The sequence below is a fragment of the Aphelocoma coerulescens genome, chromosome 3, assembly GCF_041296385.1.
Source record: "Aphelocoma coerulescens isolate FSJ_1873_10779 chromosome 3, UR_Acoe_1.0, whole genome shotgun sequence".
NCBI lineage: Eukaryota > Metazoa > Chordata > Aves > Passeriformes > Corvidae > Aphelocoma > Aphelocoma coerulescens.
The window spans coordinates 80281751-80292694 of NC_091016.1; the positions used below are offsets into that span (position 1 = coordinate 80281751).

The following is a 10944-nucleotide window of genomic DNA, read 5'->3' on the forward strand; positions in this document are numbered from 1 at the left end:
CCTTGTATCTCCATAATCATGAAAACCCATCTTCTGGCATCCAGCTTTCAGCAGACAACCAGTGAATGTTCAGAGACATAAGATGATGAATTTGTTCCCATAGTTACTCTATTGATAGACTTTGTCTCTTATAGTTAAGAACTGGACTATGACTATGATCAGAATGAGGGAAATGTTGCTTCAAAAGTGCTTCAGACAGCATATCTCTTAAAAGCTCTCTCGTCCTGGTATAGAATGAGGATTGCTGTCTTGGGTGGTACATCTTACAAAACGCCTTTATCTCTGGAAAAATAAAATAACTATAGCTTTGTTGGGCATTCTGAAGGAATTAATATAAGACTTAGTTTGGAACAATATATTCGCGTCCAGCATAAGTCCCAGCACCTGGTTTCTACAGTGCATCTCTCCACGTTTCCTGTGCTTTTGGACTGAGTTCTAGCAATGCCTTTGGAAACTCTTCAAAAGCAGTCCAGCCCCTGAAGATGGCCAATGAGTGATGTAGTGCTGGATTTGGGTACTCTTCACAGTTTGTTCTGAGATAAACACAGACCTATCCAACTTTGAAACCTGTTGATTTGTCTGAGCGAACAGAAAATGTTGCCTTTCTTTTAAATAGAAATAACTGCTTTGTGACAATAGAATTAGCACATTGGTGTGTCTTTTTTGTAGTTTATAAAGTGGACACAGACTATTTTTGTTCAGTTGTCCATACACTGAGACATCTGAAAGATTGTGCCAGGGCCTCACCAAATCAATCTTTAGTCAGTTAGGGGGAGAGATACAATATAAGTACAGCATTTACTGTGCCAGAAGGTAGAACCTATACAGAGGTTACAGCTGGAAGAACTTTGTGTTCCACTTGTTACACAGGTTTCTTTAAAGAATAATGGTAATAATAAAATATTTAGATCCAAAGAGTGCTTGAAATTGCAGCCTGTGGTCTGAAGCCCGAGCACTAATGGTGAGGCAGCTCTGAACAAGACGGGATCTTAACTCCTCAGTTTTTCATCCACTGCTCCTGCCATTTAGAAATATTTACAGCCGTCCTTACCTTTCCTTCTCTCACTCATGATTTAATTTTTTTTTTTTTAATGGAAAAAGGCTGGTGTTTTTGTAAACAAGCGTTTCTCTGGAGTAACTGCAGCTCAAAGCGCCACAGCCCTGTGCCAGTCCCTCCATACCCGAGCACGACGCCAGGACTAGAGAGGGGCCAGCGCCTGTAAGAACCAAAGGGGGCGAGCAGAGCTCCTGGGTCTGTCGGAGCCGGGCCGGGCCGGGCCGGGCCGGGCCGGGCCGGGCCGGGGGAGCGGAGCCCGCAGCAGTGCGGGACGAGGGTGCGGCAGCGACTTGCGGGGCCCCGGAGGGCGGGAGCAGAGGTGTGGGGCGGAGGAGGGGGAAGGCGGCGGCGGGGCGTCACGGGAGCCCTCGCTGCTATAAAAGGGCCGGGTGCGGCGGAGCGGCGCATCCCTCTCGCCCGCAGCCACAGCGGCAGGAGCAGCACCAGCATCGCGGCGGGACAGCATCAGATGGGCATGGGGACGGCGCTGGCGGCGCGGCTCGGCCTGGGGCTCCTGCTCCTTGCCCTCCTCCTTCCCACGCAGGTGAGCCCCGGAGCGGCTCGGCGCTTGCCCTCCGCCGGCCCCACGAGAGACGCGGGGGAGCGGCCGCGCCGAGACCCTCCCCGTGCCTCCCCGCCGCGGCGGCCGCCTCGGGAGCGGCGAGAGGCGGGTTTCTCCCGAGAGGAACTCCCGCTCGTGTGCGCCATCCCGGAGCCCGCCGCGGCGCCCCGGGGCGGCCGTGGGTGGCGGGCGGCTCCTCCGCCCCGGGGCGGCGGCGGCGGGCGAGAGGAACGAGCCCGGGCAGCCCCGGCTGCGGACGGGGCGGGGATGGGCGCGGACGGGCGGCGGGGCGAGCCCGGAGCCCTGGGACGGCAGTGGCGGTGCGGTGGATTATGCCGGTCAAATCAAAAAAGATGAAGTTAGAGTTCGCCGCCCTTTCTTTCCCTTGGGATCCTCGAGGGAAAGCCGCGGCACTGTGGTGTGAGCGGCAGCTGAGCGCTCGTTCCCCCGCTGATTACAGGGAGAACGATCCCTCCAAACCCGAGAGAGCGCCGGGAAGGCACCAGTGTTGCAGCGGGAGCCGCGTCTGACCCTCCCCCCCCCAAAGCTGCGGGGCTTTGGGTCCGGTCCTGGGCTCGGTTCCCGGCAGGAGTGGGACGTTTAGGGGCTGGAAGCAAAGGTGCCAGCCTCTGGCTGCTGCGCTGGCCGAGCCTTGCCCTTGGCACAAAGGTAATGGATGCAGGAGAGATCCGCTTCTCTTTAAGTGGCCAAGGCGAGCGGGGCTCCCAGATTCCCTATGGGTGTGTCGTTCCTAAAGACCACCTCTTCAAAAGGGTGAATACCAAAATAACAGAAAAATGAACAGCAACGGCATTGCTGGATGGTGTTCCCTCCTCCTCTCCTCTTTGTTTGCAAGGAAGGGCATTATCCCTACTCCATTGTGCTCAGTGAAGTCTTGCCCTTGGCAGTGATGAGAGGAGAATCAGACCCTTTGGGTTACCGGTATTTGTCACATTCACGTTGAGAAAACCTCTGCGGTCCCATCTACTGTGACGTTGTGGAACTTGGCTATAAGCATATTCTCTTCCACCCACCCCCCCCCCCCAAAAAAAAAAAAAAAAACCAACGAAGAGAAACTAGTGGTTTTTTTGTTTAAAACCAAGAAAACTTTAAAAATACATAACCAAGAGTGGAATGATGGTGGAGTCTTTGTGTGAAGACTGAAAAAAATTCTAGGGCAGGTTGGGACTTGCCTTGTAGGTTATTAACTCAGCAATTCGTTATTGATCACTTTCAGACCGGTTTCAACAGAAACTTCAACACAGCGATTTTTATCCTGCAGTCCTAAATTGCTTCTAGCATGGTGCCAGTTGCCAAAAATGCTAACTACCAGAAGCTTTACACCATCCTTACGTTTTTCTATTGTATGTTTTTTTTTTTTAGTAGAAAATACTGAAAGAAAGTGCTTATGCAGTTTTCTAATAAATTTAACATTGACTTCATAGCTTCAGTATTGAGGGATTATTTTTTTTTCTGCTGATCTATTTTCTCAGCAGCACTAGAAACGTGAGAAAATAAGAACACCTTTTGTAGACAGAATTACTTATTAAACTAACTAACCTCTTAAAAAAAAAAGTTTTTACTTGAATTAACTCTTAAGAGCTTACCAGAATGCTCTGGTAGAATACAAGTTTGCTGCCATGCTGAAGCCAAGCTTTCTGTATTATGCTCATTTCTGGGGAGGAGATAATGGGATTCTTGCTCTTGTTTTTTATCCTTGTGTTTCACGTGCTTTTTTTCATGGGAATAAAAATACTTTAGGTTGTCTTTGAAATTTTTTTTGTGCATGTGTAGAAAATAATTTGATATTGAAGTTGCACAATTTTTATTCTGGCCCTATAATGCAGAGTTATGAGGGGAAAAGGGTATTTTTTAAATTTTGCTTTCTATCAGCATTTTTAAAATTTGCTAATATATGGTCTTTTCACTGCCGTTTTTTTTGTATGTTCTAGAATGCTGATAGGTTGTGATTTAATCAGTATGGTTTCATTGTTCTAACTTCTGCAGCTCAGTGCTACCACAGCAAGATAAGAGGCTGAAATATTAAACCCACTCACATAAAGCCCCACCATTGCTTCAAAAGAAGCCACAAACCAGCCCCAGAAACAGTATCAATAGATTCTTGACCATCGTTTCCTCATATTTTTGTTTGTGGCTTAGTCTGAAAAGGCAGACTGCAATTCATGCAGTTGTTTGAAAGTCTTTCTTATCCTAAGATTTGTTTTTACATAGCTCTACATTTGCACTTTTTTTTTTTTTTTGTGAGGTTTTTTGAAACCTATTTATCTTCTAATTTAGGGAAGGATTTCCATAAAGTAGTAGTTATGTAAAAAGATTTAGAAAAAATATTAGATTTAGTTCTTTAACAAATCCCACTCATGCAATTCAAAATGTCTTTGTCCTTAACTGCACAATGAAAGGCGTGAGCATTTGTATATATCATCTGAGTACTGTGACTGAGCAGGGCTACAGAGTGTTCATTGCTACCAATCTGTTTCTGATTTTTAAAAAAAAAGACAATATAACCCTTTTTGTTACTTCCCCTCCTCTCCACATTTTAGATCTACTGTGGTCCCAATGGAACAAGTCCAACACCTTCAAACAATTCTTCAGCAAGTTCCACTTCTCTGTCAGCTGTCACAAATTCAGTGAACAATACCACCACTCACGGACATGGAAATTCTCTTCACTCAACCACAAGTCTTTTTTTCATTCTCTCAGTTTCGCTTCTGTATTTTTGCTGTTAAGAGACTCTGGCATGGAAATGGCTACTACTCCCCACCCCGTTTCCTGAACCACCTGAGATGGCTAGATCTCCAACCCAGCATGAGAAGAAATCAATCCAAACTCCACATCAAACCAGCTTGGTTCCACTCCATACTCAAATTAGTACCACTCTGACCTAGAGAAGCACTCAGTATTCTGACTTTCAAAGCTGACCAGTGTGAAAAGACCAGCTTCAGCAAGGAGGTAAAATTATGAGCTCTTTCACCAAATGAGTTGGAATCTGAAAAACAAGATGGAAGCAAAAAGAGACAGTACTGACAAACCCAATTTAAAGCTGAGAAGAAATACAGTATCTTATAATAAGGATGGATGATAACACTCCATGAAGAAAAAAGGCTAGAGAGTTTATCTACCATTTAGAATAAGGACTTGAAGAGTTTTATTTTTTGTTTAGGTTCCAAAAAGTCTACAGGCTCATAGAACCCCTAGAAAACACAAAAAAGCTCAAATGATTCTGTTTCTTGCACAGCGTATATGGTTATAACTTATGGATATGAGGGTGCATGAAAAAGAAACATCAGTAAGAAGGGTTTCTTCTAGATTTCATTTGTATGAAATTGTTACAAGGCTAAAATAGAATATCAAATTTTTGTAAGTATCCTCTTATTTAACCCCTGATTCCTAACCAAATGGTTAGCCAGGCAGGGCTAGTTTTGAAATAGCTAAAACCCCACCAGTTTTCATAAGAGTGGAATTATTTATGGTGGGAATTTGAATTTGACATTTTATTTAAATTGTTTGTATATTAAACCATATGTGCCAGAGAAAGGAGGTGTGGAAACATTAGAAAAAGTACCAGGAGCTTTTTGTAAATGAAATTCAGAAAAAAACAAACAAACAAAAAAGTCAATGGATGTATGTCTCCTCTTTCCTTTATTTCTCCTCCCAAGCTCTACAAGTTGTGTAAGTTTTTTTGCTCCTGGAACTTTCCTTAATTATGAAGGATTTATGAAATCTTATGAGTAATGTTATAGTGCTTTTTTTTTTTTTTTTTTTTGGCACAAGGTGAATAACTTACTGTTTTTTGAAGAGTTTTAATTGTGATCGCCTACTTTAAACCTGGGCTAATATTTGCGGTGGGGAGAAGGAATGGGGAGAGGAGAGCAAACCGCCAAAGAAAAAGAAATTAAATGAACAGGTGTTTGGAATATGAAGACTGGAGTCTTAATTTAATCACTGAATTTAAAAGTTACGTTTGTAAATACTACTTTTTAAAAATTTTTTTCTGAATCAAAATTGCTACGCTTGCACAGATTGTTTCTGTATCATCCAACACTTTAGAAAATAGTATCTGGTACTTGATCAAAACAAGCTTTGTTGAGGAAGTTCAACTACCTTGATGATGATACCTTGTCAGAAAAAAATTACCTATGTTGATATGATCACACGTGAGTGTACATGACCATACCACTGTCTGTAGATATTTATCTCAGTATAAGATCATGTCAAACATGAGTGGCTCTCTTAATTTTTTTTTAATACACATCTGTCTTTCAGTTACATTCCCACCAATTCACAGTATCATATATTAGTAGCAAGCTAACACAAATTCATGTCAGTGAGTGTACATGGACATTTCCTTATGCTTATCATTTGTATCCAGTAAAATGTTAATGATTGTATTTTGTGTTTGTGTAATAATGCTTTGATTTATTAGGTACTGATTTTCATTGGAAAAACCTGTAAATAAAACAGTGGACAGGCAATGCATTCTAGATGCACTTCCAGACACTTCTACAAAAACTTGTACCTTGCCTGCGTTAAGTGAATGAACTGTTAACCAAGACGGTATATGTGATTAAAAACCTCAAGGTCTAGAAATGCTGAAGTGTAATTAGTTTTATTTCTCTGGAAGGTTTTCTGCCACTGGGAGTCTGGATTTCACTTTGAAACCAGGGAGTGAGATTTGATTAGCATCTCTAGTAGCTGTAGTAAGTTTTCCGTACTTATTACAGCCTCTTCCCTTTCAAAGTATGACTATATTTTCATGTTAGACAAACAGTGCTTAGACAGAGTTTTCCTTTATTTCTTTTGCTGGCAGTGAGCAACTTTCCTTATGATGGTTAAAGCTCTTTCTCAGCTTCTGGTTATCAAGCAATGTGAATTAACTGCTTAAAGTTTCTGACTCCCACAGAGTACACTAACACAATAGGCATATCCCAATAACAAATTGAGCCATGCTTGATGAAGGACAGACGCTGGAAGAGGTAGGAATTTATGCAAAATTTTTCTGAAAAGCCAAAATTAACTAGATGAGCATTCAGTAACAAATAGTTGCAGTTCATGGCATTCCAAATCTGTGTCTGTGTTGTTTTTCAGGTATGTTCCTTTCTAATACCCCTTAAATGCCCAAGGATATTCTGCATGATTATCTTCACTCCCTAGATGTGGAGAAACACATTTAAAAGTGCCTAAGCACTTAGGCATGCTGCACATGGGTCTGCATTTGTCAGTGGGAATGAGGCCCCTGGAGAGGCCTCCCGAGGCTCGGGAGGGAATGTGACGTGGCAGGCCTTTGCTTCTTTTCCTTTACTTTTCCAGTAGGCTGAACAAACCAAAGGAGCAGGATAAGTTTATCAAAGCTCGCTGTTTAACTAAATTTTGGAACGTGCAGGGAGTATCAAAGCACATTGTTCCTTTGTTTAGCTTTTCTCCAAATGCTCCAGGAGAAAGCAGGAAGCTAAACCAACCAACCTGGCTGTGTACCTTTTCTTAAACATAAAACTAAAAATAACCTCTCTCCAAAGCCAGGCAGACAAGGAGAAAGGCTGCAACAATGGGCCTTAATTCTGTGATATGCCAAAAGAAGTGTCTGAAGTTTTTGTGAAATCGTCAAACAAAATGGGATGCTTGGCTTAATTGGTGCCATGCTTTTAAAAAACTTTTTAAATTTGAGAAATAGAGCCAGATTGCTCTTTAATAGCATCTAAGCTATTTAAATTCTCTTGAGTTTTAGAGTTTTCACTGGACCAGATGAGTGATTTAGAAAAATGATATGGTAACCTTTGTTCTGTTCCATTCCATCTCAGGACAATGGAATCAGTGATGAAGAAATCCAGCCAGGGAAAGAGGATGTGATGGATGTGTTTAACAAAGCGGGGAAGGTGGGTGGGGAGGGAGGAGAATGGAGCCTACGCACTTCACAACTATTTAATTTTTTTAAATGACACCTACAATAACTACAGCCAGCTCTTACCTATGCCTCTGACTTTCACAGATCTGTCCAGCTAAAGGATATGTATATTGCAATGACTGAAAAAATACTGCTCTGTCTGACGCATGGCACTGCTTTCTTTGTAAACATATGCTAGCCACATATGTCCTGAATAAAGTATAGTGTTATTATTTGAATGAAAATACCTAAAATGAGCACTTACCGTTTCTGTGCAGCTTACTATTCCTCCCTTCACAGCATCATACTCTGAATAGCTCTTAAATTTTTCCAAATTGCAGTTTTCAGCTAGTTTAGAAATCCACAGGGACGTTGAATGAACAACTTCCATTCAACAAAAATCTCTACAAGGTGAAGTATTTTGGGCCAGATCCAACACCACTGCTACTGGCTTCCTTGTTTCCAGCAAGATGCAGCCCTGTTCCCTGAGCCTTTCTCCACACAAGAACAGTGTACATGCGATGCTGTGTTGTACTGAGGGTAGTCCCCCTTTGTCCACGTGGGGATGGGACATTGTTAATGTCTCAATAAATGAACTCAGGGTTATTTTGACAAGCCATTTCCAACTCTTAGCCTAATCCATCAAATTAGGGTTTGCCCGTACAATGCAAATGCTCTCAAGCTGGCTGGAGACAGCGGCATGCTCTCTAATGGTATTAGTACATTGCTTAATATGGAGTAATTTCTCCCAAGAGTCGTTCTTATGCAGCCTGTTGGCCTCTGGAAGGGCTCATGGGAACAAACACTTGCGGGACTGGGGCTCTTTGTCATGCATCTTTCCAAGTCAGCTTTTCCCTGCACTCGGGTTACACCAGGCTCTGCAGTGAGCTCACAATGACACCTTGTATCTGAAAGTGAGGATGTATGCGAATGTGCTTGTATTAGAGGCAGTTCAGAATGATTTGCATTTTGTGTGCATTCAGGCTTATAGGGATTTGATTTCCCATACACGACTGAAATGATTTAGGTAGCAGACTTTATCATCCAGCATCTTGATTGTAATGGATACAATTGGGAATGTTTCTTGTTTTTGCATTAAAGATAACTTTGAAACAGGAGCTGTCAGCTCTGCCTTGTAGCAGCACAAAGCTCTTCATTCTAGGACACACATTATGTTTGAGGCACTGTACAGGTCTACTGAGCCCCGACAGATGAAGGGGCTGGTTATTTTAAATCCATCAGTTTATCTACAGCAGTTTGAAGAGCAGCACTAGGCTTTCTGCAATACGTGCTTTGAGATGTGGTCTTTTCATCATTATGCAGTAGCCTCGGGAAAGATACTTGATCCTTACTTTGGTTATCAGCCTTCAGTTTTCCAAGTGAAACCCTCAGCATCCTGCTCATGAATGCATAATTGCTCTGGTTTAGACTTCATCAAAACCTCCAGAATGAATGACCTGGAGCTGAAGATAAAACCTGATAGATTCCATACTCTCCAATCAAAATCCTAAACTAACAAAATCTCATCTGTGAAGGGTCATTCAATTCTCTCTTGAATCTAGTAATACTCCCTGCAATGTATGTGCTACAAATACATGAATAAAACATTTTCAGGCTTTTCAGAAGTGAAACGAGACTCTTTCTTTTATGCTTTCAGCTTAGCAGGAGCTATGCTTTAACAACTGATGGGTGTACAATATAAAATTTGAGCACACAGCAGAATTAAATCGTGGTAGCTTGGTTTTGCTGCATAAACTGAATGATCACATTCCACCAAAATCTCTCTTGAATGACCTAGTGTGAGAAGTATTCTTTATGTGGCACAAATTATTAAAGGAAGCAACGCCTCTGTAAAGCAATTGTTCTGCTTCCCGCTTTTCAACCCCTCTCAGTGAAAGCACAGCGTGGACTTTTTTCAGATTGCTTAGTGTGCATAGCCTGGACTTAAAGTCTGTGTTCATCATGCTGAAATATGTAAACTTCACATGACAAAAACGGTATATTTTTTTTTACTGAGTTGTATAAAATGCAGACAGTTTTTGAGGCGTAAGACTGAACCTTGAGTTCAGAGGGATATGTACACCCAAGTACAATAACAAATGCATATTGTGTCATTGCTTGGACTAGTAGTATTCAAAACTGAATACATACGGCTCATTATAGCAATTAAAGCCATAACAGCAAGAATTTAAAAAAAAATTAAAATGGGTTGATAACATGTTGTGAGAACCTTCCTTGTTTTTGGAGTCAGGGAGAATTTCCTCTGAAAGCAGATTATCTGGTAGCTGTTCAGTTACAAAGACAGTCTGAGGGATGTTAGTAGAATGAAAATGGACTTCATTGAATCATAAAACATGATACAGAATATAGAATTGTTGGAGTCTTTGCTCAAACATGGCAGTTTCAGTGTTTCAATGCTTCAGCACAAAGAAGTTTTTGAACAATGAGCAAGAGGAGTCCTTTGGCAGAGCTGTGCAAGTAATGCAAAGAAGAGATGACATCATTATTCTGAGACATGACAATGACATTTGCTGTCATGCATCTACTATCTACATTTTTTAAAATATATTTTCTAAAACTTGCTGGCATTTGGTGTCCTTTTATGTTTCCAAGAGTATCTTCAACTTACTTTTTTAAAGCTGATGTCACTACTCTGATTTTTTGGTTTTCCTGTTCCAGGAAACTAATACAAAATTACATGCAACACAGCATTTTTTTTCACACTGGAATTAGTCTCGATTCCAAAATTCTCAGGCTCGTGTAAGGTATGCTCTCTTGCAAAGTGCCATCAGTAAATGAGCCAAACTGAAGCATTAGCAGGAGGACAGACAGGTAATCATCTTCCGTTCTGGTTTTTTTTTTTTTTACTGAAATTAACATATCAAAAGAACATTCAGCTATTTTCAGAACACAAACTCCACAGTAATGTAGCCCTGTTAAACTGGCACCAATCTGAGGCCTCTGACACAGTTTCACTGTAAGCAAAAGCACATTGCCAGCATGGTGGAGGAACAGGATGAGAGGTAAAGCATCCACACATACTCCTGTGACCTGACTGAGATGTCAGCTTTGATCCCAAAACGTGTGATTCATTCCACGAGGGATTTGGTGGATTTTGCTAGGCAGCTGACGGGGGTCTGTGACTTTAATTAGTATTTCAATGTGTTTATGTTTAGCAGGTCTGTTCTTACTCAGCAGTGCAGGCTGACATTGTTCAAGTTCTACTTCATTCCTTTTTCTTTCCCTCCAGTCTGATATGAAGCATTCCACAGAGCAGAGGCAGTCTGTGCTGAGAGCTTGCAGAACCCCTAGTAGGCATTAACCATTCATCAGCAGGTTTTACCCCACTTTCTGTAACAGCAGCAATTAAAGCCCAGGTCTTCAAAGGTAATTTGGTGCCTGACTTGAATTTCTGTTAAGATCAGT

The 10944-nt window shown here is 41.9% G+C and overlaps 1 protein-coding gene across 1 annotated transcript; it reads left to right on the forward strand.

The window, feature by feature from the left end:
- The first annotated feature begins 1448 nt into the window (after positions 1-1448).
- Positions 1449-6227, forward strand: CD24 (CD24 molecule). The gene is made up of 2 exons (XM_069011039.1): positions 1449-1601; positions 4181-6227. Exons 1-2 carry the CDS (start codon positions 1527-1529, stop codon positions 4364-4366), a joined length of 261 nt encoding a protein of 86 aa, XP_068867140.1. The 5' UTR covers positions 1449-1526; the 3' UTR covers positions 4367-6227.
- The last annotated feature ends 4717 nt before the right edge of the window (positions 6228-10944 follow it).